The sequence below is a fragment of the Grampus griseus genome (assembly GCF_964374135.1).
Source record: "Grampus griseus genome assembly, chromosome: 14".
Taxonomy (NCBI): Eukaryota; Metazoa; Chordata; class Mammalia; order Artiodactyla; family Delphinidae; genus Grampus; species Grampus griseus.
The window spans coordinates 44,224,636-44,242,437 of NC_139008.1; the positions used below are offsets into that span (position 1 = coordinate 44,224,636).

The 17,802-nt window shown below is 42.9% G+C and overlaps 1 protein-coding gene across 3 annotated transcripts in view; it reads right to left on the reverse strand.

Annotated features, from left to right (window-relative positions):
- The window catches only part of NAPB (NSF attachment protein beta), a gene marked incomplete at both ends in the record, with an annotated part of 35,504 nt that overhangs the window by 15,976 nt on the left and 1,726 nt on the right, over positions 1 to 17,802 (reverse strand). For 2 of the 3 annotated variants that reach the window (XM_082671557.1, XM_082671556.1), the window contains one exon: positions 3,077 to 3,156. In XM_082671557.1, the coding sequence (XP_082527683.1) occupies positions 3,077 to 3,156 (80 nt within the window). Of the gene's footprint in view, positions 1 to 3,072; positions 3,157 to 17,802 lie in introns of all 3 variants that reach the window. The other variant, XM_082671555.1, reaches the window with a different exon arrangement.

Genomic DNA, 17,802 nt, shown 5'->3' on the forward strand with positions numbered 1-17,802 from the left:
GCTCGGCCTCAGAAGCGTGTAGCCATCACTTGGACCTTCTAGGCAAAACACTCAGAACAGCCTGGCCCCAGGCACTTGCACGCATGTTGGCCATTGTCATTATCACACGTAAATGTCCTTAGAGAACACCTATGCTTTGCTGTGTTTAAGTGTCATCGTTTCTTTTACAACCGAATCCTCCCCCTCCCACCAATAATTTAGTTTTTGACAGTTTGTGCTGGCCGTCCCAGAACCAATCGTGGTCCATCCTTCCCTGGCTGAGGATAACAGCACGGCATCCAGGCTCTGCCGTGTTGGCTCCACTTCCCCGGATGATCTATTTTCTTTTAATAAATTGATTGATTTTTTTGGCTGCGTTGGGTCTTTGTTGCTGTGCGTGGGCTTTTCTCTAGTTGCGGTAAGCAAGGGCTACTCTTCGTTGCGGTGCGCGGGCTTCTAATTGTGGTGGCCTCTCTTTGTTGTGGAGCACGGGCTCTAGGCATGTAAGCTTCAGTAGCTGTGGCACGCAGGCTCAGGAGTTGTGGCGCACGGGCTTAGCTGCTCCGTGGCATGTGGGATCTTCCTGGACCAGGGCTCGAATCTGTGTCCCCTGCACTGGCAGGAGCATTCTTAACCACTGCGCCACCAGGGAAGTCCTCCCCAGACAATATTAAGAGCTTTGATTTTACAATTTCACACTCCCACCTTCCAAAACTAGGTGCTGGCTCACTTTTTCAGTCTGAGCACTCACTCCAACCACCGCTAAAAATGCCAGCTCCATCTCTCCAAACTTGGAAGTGGTTTAATACATGCTCCTTCAAAGACAAAGTTACACACTTTCTCAGGCCCAATTTCCTCAACTGTAAACATCTAATACCTGCCAGGATGATCTCTCAAAATTGGAGTAGCAGATGAATTACTTTATAAAAGAACTTCTAAAACTATAAACAAATGCAGTGGTGCCATGATCACCAACCACTAGGACATGGAAGTCATTTCAAAGAACCTGATTTTTTTTCAGTTTCTTATTTCATTTTTTAACCATTTTTTAAATTGAAGTAGAGCTGATTTACAATGCTGTGTTAGTTTCAGGTGTACAGCAAAGTGTTTCAGTTATATATATATATCTATTCATTTCCAGATTCTTTTCCATTATACGTTATTACAAAAGATTGAGTATAGTTTCCTGTGCTATACAATAGGTCCTTGTTGTTTATCTATTTTATGTATAGTGGTGTGTATCTGTTAATCCCAAATTCAAAGAACCTAATACTTATTAATTCACTACACAAATATGCTGAGTATCTATCGTGTTGCACATACTGGTCCAGGGCCTGTAGGTAGAGCAGAGATAAAGGCCAGAAACACCTTGGCTTTCTAAGGTTTATGTTCTAGCGAGGAACAGCACATAATAAAAGCACAGACAATACAAATGAACAAATGTACTTCATTTATTTTTGCTAGATGGTGGTAAGGGCATCGGAGAAAAGGGAACGGGGTTTCCCAGAAGAGAGGACTGCTATCTTTAAAAGCGACGGCCAGGAAAGACCTAAGACGACGATGACATTTGTAGAAGGACCTGGAAAAAACAGGGACTGGCCACGCCCTACTGTAGGGAAGAGAGTGCCAGAGGGACGGCACAGCACAGGAAGAGCCTCAGAGGAAAGAGCCAGGGAAGGAGTGGGTGGGCAGGAGAAGTGTCCAGAGTCGGGAGGGGATGGGAGATTGAGTAGATCCTGAAGGGCACCGTGAAGGACTGTAGTTCTGATTTGAAATAACATGACCTGACTTAAGATTTAATGGGATTACTTTGTTTTCTTCATTAAAACACACTAGGAAAGTAAAGAAGCAGGGAGGTAACAGTCCAGGCAAGAGATCACTGGGGTCAGGGTGGGGAGAGCACACACGTCCCCCTCAGTTACATAACCGGTAATGTCCTGCTGAAAGGCATTTCCAAAGTTTAGAACAACTGGTCACCAAATAAATAAAGGGTCTTTTTAGATAAGATCACTTTTTACGTATGATTACAGGACCTGAACCAAACAAAAGATGTGAATGCTAATACTCTTTTCTCCTCCATTTTAAAATACATTATAATTCAGGTATAAATGCACTTTGGAAACAGAACATACCTTTTTAACCTACAACTAAACCTATAAAAATAATTTTACAGCCAGAAAAGACCTTTTAGGGTCATCCAGTTCAACAGCATTTTCTTCACTGAAATGATTTTAAAGTGTCAGCCTTAGAAGCAAGGGGGGAAATCGTCACACCGCACACCTCACGCTTACATGATGCGATGTGTCACTGACATCTCGATCAAGCTGGGAAAGCACACGGGGAGACACACTTAGAGAGGGCAAGACCCTGCCTCAGGTCATCCGCAGGTGTGAGGGGCCTGGAGACCCACGTCCTGCCCTGTCAAAGGCTGTCTCCACCTGCACTACAGAAAAGCCCCAGCACAGAACTTCTTTCTCCAGGGGTAGAGGATAAATTTGTTTCTCAAATCAGTGTTAGAAAAAGCCATCCCCTCTCAGAACAACGAAAAGAATTCTGATTTTATTTTGTGTAATTTCCCCCAGTAGAAAACATTATGTTAGAAACTGACGAGTCTGTCAGGGTTTATAGAAATAACACCTCCCACTGCTGCATTCTCAGTGGATTACAACCAGTTATCAGAGTAAGGAATGGTTAGAAATTCTCCACCAAGGTTTAGGTAAACAAACACAGACTCTCCTGTTTATCCTACTTGTTTTCAATAAGTTTTACTACAACTTTCATTCCTTGCGGTACTGAATTTATTTAAGCACATTAATAAGAAGCAAAGATTACTATTCTTAAATCCAAGTAACTTTAAGTCTTTTTAATCACCACATGCCCACTGTATGAAATGGTTTACAGACACTAAAACAGACACGGCCTCTATGCTTAAACTTCAGCCAGGATTTCAAGCTTTGTTCCCTTGGATCAAGGCCCCCCCTCTCCCGGTCCACAGCCAGCAGTTTTTCTAAGGGGAAGGCAGACAGTCATTTCCTCCTTCAAAGTGATTTTAAAGTTATTTGCCTAAAAAGCAAACAAACAAAAACTTTATACATACCACTCCAATTCTTAGCCATCTTGAACATATTTGCAGCTCTGGTATACATTTCACAAGCTTCTTCTATTCTTGTGTTTCCTCTGAGAAAAATTAAAAAATGAGGTTAAGTTTTACTATAACAACCATCCACATCCCTAATCCTCCCCTCCTCCCTCAAACAATAAACATTTAATGAGCACTTACTATATGCCAGACCAGCTTTAGAGAACCTTAACAGCTGTTCAAAGGAGTTACTCTAATTATCCCTGCTGTCCAGATGAGGAAACTGAAGCATAAGAAAGTAGCCACACAGCAAGGATGCCACAGAACTGAGACTCAAATACAGATGTGGCAGGACTCAGGGCTTACACCCTCAACCAGAGTCTTTTCCATGCTTGAAAACTGAAGTTTTACTCATTCTGAGAAATGAGAAGTATATTTTTCAAAGGAAATTAGGATAAAGACATCTTGACACTTTTAACATCCAAGAGTTCAGCACTATGTTTATTCAGACTTAAAAGTAAAAACAAAACCCAGGGCTTCCCTGGTGGCCCAGTGGTTAAGAATCCGCCTGCCGATGCAGGGGACACAGGCTCGAGCCCTGGTCCGGGAAGATCCCACATGCCGCAGAACAACTAAGCCCGTGCGCCACAACTACTGAGCCTGCGCTCTAGAGCCCATGCTCCACAACAAGAGAAGCTACCGCAATGAGAAGCCTGTGCACCACAACAAAGAGTAGCCCCCGCTCGCCGCAACTAGAGAAAGCCAGCACATGGCAACGAAGACTCAACGCAGCCAAAAATATGAATGAATGAATGAATGATACTCAACATCATTAGCCATGAGAGAAATGCAAATCAAACCACAAACGAGCTATCGCTTCACTCCCACTAGGCTGGCTAGAATCAAAAGACAGATCTAACAAATGTCAGGGAGGATGTACGGAAACTGGAACCCTCACATACTCCGGTGCAGGCGGCAAATTGTATAAAAAGCCACTTTGGATAACAGTTTGGCAGCTGCTCAAAGGGTTAAACATAGTTACTATGTGACCTAGAAATCCTACTCCCAGGTACATACCCAAGGGAAATGAAAACATCAGTCCACACAAAAACCTGTACACAAATGTTCACAGCAGCGTTACTCATGACAGACAAAAATGGACACAACCCAAACGTCCATCAAATGATAAAGGAGGTACACACACAATGGAGGAGATCAGACAATAAAAAGGAATGAAGTACTGATCATACTACAACGTAGACGAGCCTTCAAAAAACATAATGTGTAGTGAAGAGCCAGTCCCAGAGGAGCACACCATTCACATGAAAGGTCTACAACAGGCCGGTCTACAAAGACAGAAAGCAGACTGGTGGTTGCCTAGAGCTGGAAGTGCTAGAGAAAAATGAGGGGGGAGGGTACAGAGTTTCTTTCTGGGGTGATGAAAATGTTCTAAAACTGCTTGTTGCGATAATTGCAAAACTTGGTGAATATGCTTAAAACTACTCAACTGGACACTTTAAACAGGTGAATTGTATGGTATGTGAATTATATCTCAATAAAGCTGCTCCTCTCCCCTCTAAAAAAAACCCCTTTGGAAGCTATGTCCCACAACCAATGATAGGATGGCAACAAACCACACCAAAAATGAAGCGTCAGAATAGGCAAAGCCTTCTCTCACTCACACCTTCATGTTTCTTTTTCTCTACTTCAGAGCTACATTTAAAAGAAAAAAGAGAAAAAAAAAAAAGCTAATTATCCCAATGGAAAATTCCCAACTTGAGAAAGCTTTCAAACTTAGCCACAGCTCCTTGGAGCTAACAAAGGCTTGCCACTTTCTGTGTCTTATTTTTCTAACATGTACCAGGAATCTTGAACTGTAATTATAGTGCAATCATTCTTTTTTTTTAAATTTATTTTTGGCTGCGTTGGGTCTTCATTGCTGCTCGCAGGCTTTCTCTAGTTGTGGCGAGCAGGGGCTACTCTTCATTGTGGTGCGCGGGCTTCTCATTGCGGTGGCTTCTCTTGTTGCAGAGCACGGGCTCTAGGCGCGTGGGCTGCAGTAGTTGTGGCACATGGGATCAGTAGTTGTGGCTCACGGGCTCATGGGCGCAGGCTCAGTAGTTGTGGCTCATGGGCTTAGTTGCTCCGCAGCACGTGGGATCTTCCCGGAACAGGGCTCGAACCCGTGTGCCCTGCACTGGCAGGCGGATTCTTAACCACGATGCCACCAGGGAAGTCCAGTGCAATTGTTCTTATTAAAGGTTTCCAAATGAAACTAGCTTAATTAAAATACACTTTATCCTATTATTTTCAGAAGCAGGTTCAGCTAGGACCACCCGCATTATGCTAGGCTTTATGCTGCGTATTTCCACATGCGTTACGTCACCTTCATTATTACAACGACCACAAAAGATCTCCATGTTACAGAAGAGAAAACCGTACCTGGAGGTCAATGGCTTGCCCAAGGTCATCCAGCCAACGTCAGCGGTGGAGCTGACACCTGATAACAGGTTCAGTGATGTTTATAAAAATAATGAATGAACCCTGCCTCACCTCTCCTAAAACAGAATCACCAGAAAATTTCTCATGTTAAAAGCACCAGAGAACTCATGTGTCATAAACAGACATAACTTAAAGAATTCATGAAAAAAATATACTTTTAAGTCACTCCAAATGCCTACCGTGTTCTACACCCATGAACGCTGATTTTTATAAGTTTTAAGGACAAATATTCAGAATTCACATTCAAATAATTCAACTGATCATTACCCAGAGCCCCTATAAGTGAGGTAGAGCCTCAAAAACAGAAACAAGTTTCATTGAGGGAGTCTACATTATAAAGTGATATGGCACCGACCTGCCAGAAATCACTAAGAAAACAAGTCCTTATCCAGGAGGAGGTCAGAAGGCCAAGAAGAGTATTCAACTTCAGGGCTGGAGAAGTCTGAGAGTGTCTAACATCCCCATCCCAGGTTCCAAGGAGATGGGGTGAGAGTCACACGCCTCCCCCAGCCCCCAGGAGCAGCAGGGCTGGGCCCGAGCCTGCCTGCAAGCCCCTGCCTCTCGTAACTACCTTCCCCGGCCCCCACCTGGTCTCATTTTAATGTTTAGGAGGAAAAAAAATCAGCCTGGGAAAAATCACAGCCCATTATTCCAAAGAGCTCCGATGACATCTACACGCAGACCAGCCTATTAATCCTCCACTCATCCGAAGTCTTGCATTTTCCTCATGGTGAGTGAGAGCTATCTGGGAGCAGCGGGAAACTGCAACTGAGCACGTGCGCAGGTGGGGGCCAGAGACACCAAATCAAGAGCCGTGGGGACCAACGACACACACCAAGAGATATGCCCCAGAGAAGTGGGGCAACTGCTGAGGCGGAAAGAACGCTGCTCTTAACCCTCGAGATCTGGCGCAGACAGATCTGTGACAATCACAGAGCTGTGATGATGCCAAAGCAGGACTAGAGACAGAATTCAGCTTCATCATCAGAACACCCCGAAGGGCTGTCAAACCGTGTGGAAGACTGAACACAGGGATCACTCTGAGTTTCCCAGGGCTGGGAGGGGCTCCTCCTGCTCGTTCACCAGTGACACCACTCCAGCCACCAGGCCGATGCCGGGACAGGGTCCAGCACAGGGCCTGGCTCACAGGCCTCAATCACGAGGCTGAAGACCCAGCGTCTGCATGGAAGAAACAGCCCACATCACAGATTTGCAAGTTCTCCCACGTGTCCCTCAAAACAAGCAAATACAGAAAGCATCCCGAGGAGAAGTGAAAAATTCAGTCTGTTTAAAATACCTCTATCATTAAAGGAAACAGTTTCTCTATTCACAACACTTCTGACACCAAACGTGGGTTTTCTATGCTAAGCAACTCTCCAATTCCCTGCGGCCACCAGCGGGATGTCCGGAAGTGCGGGTCGAGCACCCGCACTTCAGACGCCCGTTGCAAGTGCTGGGTCCCCCGTTCTGCTGACTGACCGGCTACAAATCAGTAGTTCCCACAACCTCCTCCTCAAATTCGATAATTTGCTGGAAGGATTAACAGAACTCAGAGAAACACATTCCTATCACTGGTTTCTTATCAAGGACACAGCTGAGAAACAGCAAAATGGGAGAGAGGCACAGGGCAGGCGTGTCAGGAGGGCACCCGGGGCCCCCCTCTCTCCGGGAGCCCCCCTCTCCCGGGGAGCCCCACTCCCCCAAGGAGCATCCTCTCCCTGGGAGCAGCACCTCCATGTGTCTCCAACCCAGAAGCTCTCTGAGCCCCATCGTGTAGGGTTTTTACAAGGTTCATGGCAGAGGGACTGACTACCCTGGTGACTGACTCAATCCCCTCGGGGGTGGGACTGAAAGTTCCAGCCCTCTAATCACTGGCCGCTTCCTCTGACAACCAGCCCCTATCCTGAAGCCATCAGGACCCACCTTGAGTCACCTCATTAGCATAACCCAGGTAGGGTTGAAAGGGGCTTATTATGAATAACAAGACGCCCCTCTCACCCTCACCACTCAGGGTCTTACAAGCCTTTACCAGCTCCGTGCAAGGAACCCAGGGTGGAGAACAAGTATATATATTTCATATATCACAACATCACAGCCATATACAACTATTTATTCTACTTTTTACCCTCCAACAAGCAATTTACTTTCATCTGATACTTTATATCTGTAATCGCCACAGATTCTAAAACTTGGGAGTTTTCCTAGATAAACTTAACCCTTTCAGGGTTATTTTAGTTCTGGGTTTAATATGTCTGTAAACAGTCCAGCTTCCTCCACCTGATGACGAAGCAGAGCGCCTGCAGCAGGTGGAATGCAGAGGCCCCAGGGAGATGCTTTTCTTAGTGCTCATTTGAATTCTTACACCAAATGCCTGTAACTGCTTGACTGAAGTCCTCTGCTTTTTCACAAACCAGTAACAGGAGGAGTAGTGCAAGCACGCAGGCTTTGGAGTCGGACTGCCTACCAACAAACATAGGCATCTATCTGCTCCCCTCCCTCCCCGCCCCCCAAGAGCAGACACAGCTCCAAGCCCCAGAGCACCGCCCCCAGAGCAGCTGGCAGGAGACAAGCAGGGGCCTCATACTTGACAGGTGGCCTCAGTGCTTTGCCCTGGACCCTGGGATTCCATCTTCTGAGAACATCTCACTTTATTTCCATTTATGTAAGAAAAAATAATCACAGATTCTCAGACACAGGAAACAATCTGAGACATTTAAAGACTGTCTGACAAAAGTATCTGCATTTAAGCATAACTTGCTGAAATAAAGTTACAAGAACAGGTGCAGCAAAGAAAGCTACTTGGACTTTATTTGTAATAGTCCCAATGCCTTGACTTGACATGGGGAGTCACCTCTCTTGAAGAGGAGAGATATGTATAGATTGGACCTTTTAGTAAAACAAACCAAGATTCTTAAATATTACAAGGAAGCCAAAAATAGGAATTACTGGATAAACTCAGAAATGACACACACAACATGACTTGCCAAGAGAAGTTTTTATATTTAATTTCAATCTTTATAAAAATTCAAGTTTTAAACTGAACTCAATCTTTCAGACTTGCGATTCCCATAGGACAACGATGGCTGCCTAAATACAAGCGCGTCCTCACATCCTCGAGAACCACACAGATCGACAAGGAGCAGATACAACCACCCGTAATACACTCACGGCAAAACCAGCAGACAGAATTCAACAAGACTTCATTAAATAAAGACCCTGAACTAGCAGAGACAGGGACACAGCCCCTGCTAGAAATCAGGAGGGGACGCCTGGACACAAGATGGGGTGCGGCAGGGTCCCAGCAACAGCAGCTCACAGACAAGACCCCAGCAAGGAGGGGCCGCAGAGTGGGGTCAAGGAGGCAGGTATGAGACCTGGAGCACCTGGGGGGCTGGAAGGGTGGCCTGGCTAGAGGCGGCAGACTCCAGAAGACGTGCTTCTGCAGGAGGGAGGGGGAGAGGAGGCTTGGCAGTGAAGGGAAAGAAAGCGGAGGTGGAAATAAACTCAGGGTCTTAGGAAACGGGAGGAGGCAGAACTGGAGTGGCAGCAAGCCCCAGCCCACCCCCATGACCCTAGTCATCAAAGAAGCCGCACTAACTACTGCTAGAAGGCGGAGCGCTCAGGGGGAACCAGGCTTCCCACTTTGATCCTTCCCCAAGTTAGGGATACGCAGCAGACCCTCTCTTGTGATGGGTCTGGCAGGGACACCAGCTGCGCTCGCAGTCAGCCATGTGATCACCGACACACTCACAACCATTCTGGACCCAGATGCCCACTCTGCTTTTCACTTGCAGTACCTATTCAACGAACAGCAAGAGACATTCAACACTATTACAAAATAGGCTTTGTGCGAGATTGTTTTGCCCAACTGTAGGCTAATGGAAGTGTTCTGAGCATGTTTAAGGAAGGCCAGGCTAAGCTATCATGTTCGGTAGGTTAGGGGTATGAAATACATTTTCAACTTACGAGGGGTTTATCAGGACATAACCCCACTGTAAGCGGAGCAAGAATAACTGAACCTCTCCGATACACACACACCCTGGATAAAGCGGTAAGCAGAACACCCTCTCTGAGTGGCACATAGGTAGGTAATGGATTTTTCCCAGGGCAGACAAAATACTAGATGCCTAAGTAAGAAAACCGAGCGAAGGGTATTAGAAAAGATTCATGGCATAAAGGTAGCCAGTAAAATAAAATTACGAAATTTCCTAAATAGAAAGCAAAGAAAAGAGATCACATGAAGAAAAACTGCAAATAAAACACAATACGGTTGACCCTGGAACAGTGCGGGGTGTTGGTGCGCTGACCCTGGCGCAGCCAGCCCTGCAAACACGCAGTCCCCCGCCCGCACCCTCGCGTTCCACAGATCGGGCAGCACCGCAGTACCTACTACTGAAAAAAACCTGCGCGTAAGTGGACCCACGCAGTTCCAACCCACGTTGTTCAAGGGTCAGCTGTACCTAACAAATATAACAAAATGACAGAATTAAAAATCAACCATATGCTAGTCATACCAATAACGTAAATGTGCTGAAGACGTTTAGATTTGCTCACAAATCTAAACAAAGCCCAACTCTGCTCAATGTGACACACACAACTAAAATAAAGCTGTTCGGAAAGCCTCAAGGTAAAGAGCTGGTCGGGAGTTTGCCAAATATGTCAACCTGCGTTTGCTAGACTTGTTGCAACAAGAAATATCCCCAAGTCTTCCCAAAGCTTCTCTCTCTCTCTCACGCTACCTTGTGCTGGTTGTGACTCTGCTGGCTCTTTCTCCGTGGGTCTTCTCTCTGATCTGGAATGCGGCCCCCATCGGGTGTATTCCTCTCATGACGGAAGCACAGATGACCCCTGCAGCTTCTGCTCTCACTTCCTACCTCAAAGTCAGTCCCGGCCACCTTGCCTGGCACTGCGCCTGGACTCAACGGGGAGGGGAGGTGCCCTCTCCCTGGGGCGAGGCAGCACAGGCCACATGGCAACAGGCATCAGGTATAATCCTCTTACCTAACACAGCTCTAAAACAGGCAAATGCAAGTAACAAGAAAGCAGGGATTGCTGGCATCAGACAAGGTAGAATTTGGGCTCAAAAGTATCAAATGAAATAAAGAAATTCACTTCATAATGCTGAAGATACAATTCAAATGAAATTATATTAATTGTGAATATCTATGTACCAAAACCTGGCAGCCACCTTTCTACAGCAGAAATTACAGGAATCCTAAATGCCAAAATAATCTTGAGAAGGAAGAACAAAACTGGAGGGCTCATACTTCCTGATTTCAAAACTTACTACAAAGCTACAGTAATCAAAACAATGTGATACAGGCATACAAAAAGACATACAGACCAACGAACTAGAATAGAGAACGCATGAATAAATCTTTGCATATATGGGCAAATGATTTTTGACAAGGGTGCCAAAATATTCAACAGGGAAAAGACAGTCTTTACAACAAACGGTGCTGGGAAAACCGGATACTGACTTGCAAAAGAATAAAGTTGGACCCTTACCTATCACCTTATACAAAAATTAACTCAAAATGGATCAAGGACCTAAATGTGATACTTAAAAAAAAAAATCTTAGAAGAAAACAGCAAAATCTTCATGACACTGGATTTGCCAATGATATCTTGGATATGACACTAAAGGCACAGGTTAGAAAAGAAAAATAGACAAATTGCATTTCATGAAAATTAAAAAAAATTTATGCATCACAGACACTATTCACAGAGTAAAAAGGCACCATACAGAATGGGAGAAAATACCTGCAAATCACATACCTGATAAGAGATTAATATCCAGAATATAAAGAGAACTCCTAAAACTCAACAATAACAGAAAAAACAAACCAATTCAAAAATGTGCAAAGGACTTGAATAGACATTTCTCCAAAGAAGATATATGAATGGCCAATAGGCATATGAAAAGATGCTCAACATCACTAATCATTAGGGAAATGCAAATCAAAGCCACAATGAGATATCATCTCACACCTGTTAGAAGGGCCATTATTAAAAAAAAAAAAAAAACAAACAGAAAATAACAAATGCTGGCAAGCATGTTCAGAAATTAGAACCTGTGTGCACTGTTGGTGGGAATGTAAAATGGTACAGCTACTGTGGAAAAACATTATAGCAGTTCCTCAAAAAATTAAAAGTAGAATTACCATATAATCCAGCCATTTCATTTGGGGGTATATACCCAAGAGAATGAAAAGCAGGGTCTTGAAGAGATATTTGTACAATCATGTTCATAGCAGCATTATTCACAATAGCTAAAATGTGGAGGCAAACCTAGTGTCCATTAATGAATGAATGGATTAGCAAAATGTGGTATATACATACGATAGATTATTCAGCCTTATAAAGGAAAGAAATTCTGAAATATGCTACAATATGGATGAATCTTGAGGACATTATGCTAGGTGAAATAAGCCAATCACAAAAACACAAATACTGTATGATTCCACTTATATGAAGTACTCAGCATAGCTGAAATCATGAAGAAAGTATACGGTGGTTTCCAGGGGCTGGGGGAGCAGAGAATGGGTAGTTATTAATGGGTATAGAGTTTCAGTTTTACAAGATGACAAGAGTTATGGGATGGTGGTGGTGGCTGCACAACAATATGAATGTACTTTAATACTACTGAACTCTACACTTAAAAATGGTTAAGATGGTGAATGTTATGTGTATTTTACAATAAAGAAAAGAATTTAAAAAATTACAATAGATCCAAGAAGACAGAAATACACTCATAAAAGGAGATATTAATATAACCTTTTAGTCCAAAACAGGTCAAGTGGACAAAAAATATAGACATGAAAGACCTAGACAACATAATCAGTAACCAGATCTCAGGGATCTCTAGCAAGTCACACACTCTGAAAAGAGAAAACCCACTTCTTCTTAAGGGCACATGGACCACTAATGAACACCAATCACATATTAGGTGGCAAAGAAAACCTCAGTATGTTCTCTGATCATAATGAAATAAAGCTAGAAATTAATAAGATATAAAAAAGGCCCTTCTACCTGGTACAAAACCCTCAAAGAACTCCTGGGTCATAGATGAAACAAATTAAAATAAAAACACTATATATCAGTATCTATGGGATGCAATTAAAACAGTAATACAGTTATAAAGGAAAATTCATCCATGAATATTTGGATCCATATAAATAAAATAGAAATAATGAATTAAATACCACCCCTCACCCCCCAAAAAAGCCAAGGGAAAAAAACAAAAGAAAGTAATAAAGGCGAAAGAGAAATTAATAAGGTAGAAAACAGGAAACTAGTAAAACTCATAAGTCAAAATATCAGTTGTTTAAAGAAAAAGAATCAAGACAAAACGGGGACAAGCCCTAACACATAAGTAAGAAGTAAAAAGAGGGAAATAACTGCTGCAATAACATTTTAAAAGTCATAAAAGACTACTTTGCACAACTCTGCAAATAAATTTTAAAACTTAGATGAAATGAATAATTTCCTTGTAAAATACAATTTACCAAAACTGACCTCAGCAGAGATAGAAAGTTTAAACATTATAAATTCCAGAGGGAAAAAAGAGAAAGTTATCAAAGAAATACCCACCAAAAAGCCCAAGATGATTTCACTGTAAGAGGATTCTATTTAAAAATCCAAAGACCAGAGCATGGGAAAAAAGAAAAACTTACAAATTCTTTTTATGAGAGTACCTGTGACATGCGTGCCTGTGACATCAATACTTCAACCTGAGAAAGACTATACACAAAAGAATTGTAAATAAAAGAATTTGAAGTAAAATATTTAAAAACAGAATTCCATAGTAAAAATAATACATTGCAATCCAGAGGGGTTATTCAAGGGATGCGAGCAGAGTTCAATATGAGGCTATCCATTAGTTAATATACGAATAACTAAGAAAAAAAGTCACGCTTACCTGACAGCTATTGAAAAGGCCCTCATTCAATCCCTAATGAAAACACCCATTAAAACCGAATTGGGGGGCTTCCCTGGTGGCACAGAGGTTGAGAATCTGCCTGCTAATGCAGGGGACACGGGTTTGAGCCCTGGTCTGGGAGGATCCCACATGCCGCGGAGCAGCTGGGCCCGTGAGCCACAACTACTGAGCCTGCGCGTCTGGAGCCTGTGCCTCGCAACAAGAGGCCGCGATAGTGAGAGGCCCGCGCACCGCGATGAAGAGGGGCCCCCGCTTGCCACAACTAGGGAAAGCCCTCGCACAGAAACGAAGACCCAACACAGCCAAAAAATAAAAAATAAATAAATAAAAAGGCTGTGCTGAACTGTATGGAGGAGTTCGGGCTTTCTGAGCGTTGGCTGTCCTGGACTCCTTGTATGGCGCCTCACAATAAACGCTGCCCTTTCGGTCCTAAGCTAATGAAAAAAGAAAAAAAAACGAATTGGAAGATACTTCCTTACGGTGAAAAACATATTTTAACCCAAGAAAGAACTGATCTATTACTTTGTTAGATTTTAATTAAATTACCATTACTTACGATAAGCTCTATTCAAATACAGACGTGATTAACACTCTGAGATTCTATTTTCAAAGTCTCCTTACTGTGCACTCACAAGCATCACTAACTGAAAATTCTTAAGATACGGAAGTTTTACCCGTTTTATCATCTAATCAAATGAATGTAAAGTGAAAGCATAAAAACAGATTATAGAGTCGTCTTTAACTAGGATGATCCTCCGTCCTGGTTGCGGGGACACTCCTAGGTTATACCCGTTTTCTTGGCAACTCAAAAATATCCCAGTTTGGACATGATACTCACGGCCACTCTATAACTCACAGAAATAGGGAAATATCTGAAAAATTTTTAAAGTAGAATTATAAATTTAAATGTTACTTACATATAAAAGATAATATTTGGAGATTGAGAATTAACTAAAATCAAGAGGTGAAGGAGAAAATGCACTGCCACATAAGCTATGTGGCAGGGTCAACAAGTATTATCTAAAATTAATCAATCTGGTAGTAGAAGTATTCTAAAATTACTTAGACTTATGGCAATAACCATCAAAAGAATCAAAAAGAAAGTTAAATGGTTACTTCTGCTGACTAAGATTTAGGAGAGTGAGGACTCAGGGAAAATTTTACTTTTCAACTGAAACCCTTCTGTACTCCTTGCATTTCCCTACCATGTATGGATTTATTACAAACACATATTTAAGAAAACAGAAGAAAGTGACATGAACTCCCCTGCTCTTTGTTACCTTTGCTCTTGAAACTAGACAAAAGTGTACAAGAAAACAAATCAACATCTGTATCCGCATTCACCATAGTCCACGCGCGCCTGCCATAGCCACGTGCTGCGGGAGGTGCTGGGCCAAAGCCACCAACTAAGGCAGACGCCTCAGGACCTTACATCCTAGAGCCACAGGCCACCACAGTCCTCCCTACTTCTTGTAAAGGACTCTGCACCTCGCAGGGCTCACAAGAATGAGAAAATATATGGTGAACACTGCAAAAATGCAGACAGAAAAAGGCCAATCTTGTGAGAGTTTATCACTTGATATACAAACTGTAACTTGACACTGACACTCAAATTAGGAAACCAAATGATTATAAGTAGCAGTAATATAGCTCCGTGCAGCTTAATAAGCATTCTGACACCTCATTCAATCCTTACAACTCTGACAAGTAAATTCTTTCCCTCTGCCCATTCATTCAAAAGCCGAAAAAACAGAAGCTGCGAATATTATTTACTTGGCCAGGGTCACCAAGCTAGTAAACTAGAATCTATATTTGGTCTTCTTACATATAATAGTATGTATTATTATGCTTCATACATAATATACCTTATATAATATATAATTATTCAATATATAGGTTATTCTATTTTTTCTTTTTTGGGGGCTGTGTTGGGGCTTTGTTGCTGCGCGCAGGCTTTCTCTAATTGCGGCGAGCGGGGGCTACTCTTCGTTGCATGTGTGGGCTTCTCATTGTGGTGGTTTCTCTTGTTGCAGAGCATGGGCTCTAGGTGCATGGGCTTCAGTAGCTGTGGCGTGCGGGCTCAGTAGTTGTGGCTTGAGGGCCCTAGAGCACAGCACAGGCTCAGTAGTTGTGGCACATGGGCTTAGTTGCTCAGCAGCATGTGGGATCTTCCCAGACCAGGGCTCGAACCCGTGTCCCCTGCATTGGCAGGCGGATTCTTCACCACTGTGCCACCAGGGAAGTCCTCTATTTCTTATTACATAGGAAATAAAGAGTAAATATACATATATATTTCTTATACTATACTACCTGTCTCTGAGTAAATCTGAGCTTAATGTTTTTAAAAGTTTAATCTGCATTTGAATATCTACTGCAACTGAGGCAGACCTAAATACTTTATAAATGCTTTCACATGCCCCCACCATATTTTGGCAAAATTTAAACACAATCTTTGACAAAATAAAGCTAAGTGAAGAATACTGATAATGGCCTATAATGCTTAAGAAATATTCCCAATTTTTACAACTAGCTAAGAAATTATAAACTTATAGTTATTTCAAGATAACCCTACAGGGCCTTTCAATAAATTTACTTCAACACTGCCAGATTTACAGCTCCTTATAAGCTTCGAGACTGGGGAACATTCAAGAGCACGAGAAGGAAGCATTAACCATCCAGAACATCTTCCCACGGTCTGTCTTAAGCCACTTTCTCCATGTGCGCTGGGCAGTGTACCCAGTGTGGTCTCCTATAACAAGAGAAATGCAAAGCTATCTTGCTGTCAGACCCAGGTCAGCTAACCATCATACCAGTAGTTAAGATGCTAAATTAAAATTTGAAATTAACCACAAAGTTCAATAGCTCATCTCTGGAAACAAATGAAATCGAAACACAACTCTTTCGGTGGTAATTTTGCTATACTAAGCTTGGTCAGCAAAAGAATAAGTTTTAATTTCATTCCACAACTACAAAAACACATCACTGTTTAACTGGCGGCCAAACAGAAAGACAGACCACCACGACAGTGGCTTCTTGTGATGGCTGCATCCCTCAGCAGCTCCCTTCCTGCAGGGGGACGCGGGGAAGGAACACTGACATCTTGCAGACGAGCCTAGGCTTGTGCCTTACACACAGAAGAACGCATGACTGACTTTTTCTCGGGAATACACAGTGCATATTTTCATCTAATTTTACTGAAAGCAACAAAGAAGGAAGAGCTACAGAACAGCAGTGAGTATTGCCACAAAACTAGCGTGGGTGGTGGATCAGCACTGAGTGAAGGGGACCAACTTCTAACAGGTTTTAACCTGCAGCTGGGTTAATGAGTCCGTGGTGTGAAACATCTGCAGTAAAGTACACTGAGCACCTTGTGATGGCTGCCACAGCCCCAAACAGCATCACGTGCCCCCTTTAAAGCACTGTTAGCTCTTAAACAGATGGGCTCGGTGATACTGGTGATACTCATGCACGTATGTTTTGTTAATTAAGGAGCCTGACATGAAGATAGATTACACTGTGGTTTAAATAAAGGAAAACAAGTAGATGGGAAAATTCTCAGGCTAAGGGAGTGGGGGTAGGGTGGAGTAACATATATCCCAGCTTATAAGGGTGATGACAGGGGCAAGTGATGCTAGATGTAACATCAGATTCTGAACAACTGAAACTGATACAGAATCTGTCTTCCCACTGTCACTGAGAGAGAAACTAGGCCTGGTTTTTGGCTTCAAAGAATTATGTAATGCTATTAAACCTCACAGAACTCTGAGTACCCTCTTCCCCAAATTTTTCTGGAGCCAAGTATTACTAAAAACACAGTCTTCCATAGTATAGATAACCCTTACATGGTGCAAAGCTCTTTCAAATACTTTATTTCATTAAAAGACCAATGATACAGTCCAAAAGGTCTCTGGCTCCGAAATCCTGGCAAAGTCACTTGATCTGTCTGGCTGCTTCCTTGATAAATAACTGGGCCTGAAAATTTTGATGAAGATACTAATTAATATTTCATAATCCCCATCTTCAATGACTAAATGTTTTACAAGCATATACTCACAAAACCCTCACTCACTATGAGATATACTTCTCTTACCCTCATTTCACAGCCGAGGAAACTGAGGCACAGAGGGGCTAAGGAACTTGCCCGAGGTCCCAAAGCGAGGATAATAAACTGACCTGCTGGATCCAGGTCAGACCTAGGATGCAATGACTTTCAAGCAAACTGAGTGTGAATGGTGAGGATGAAGTCTTCCTACACAGCCTGCCAATGAAACAGGTGATCAAAGGCCAAGGAGAAAAAAAG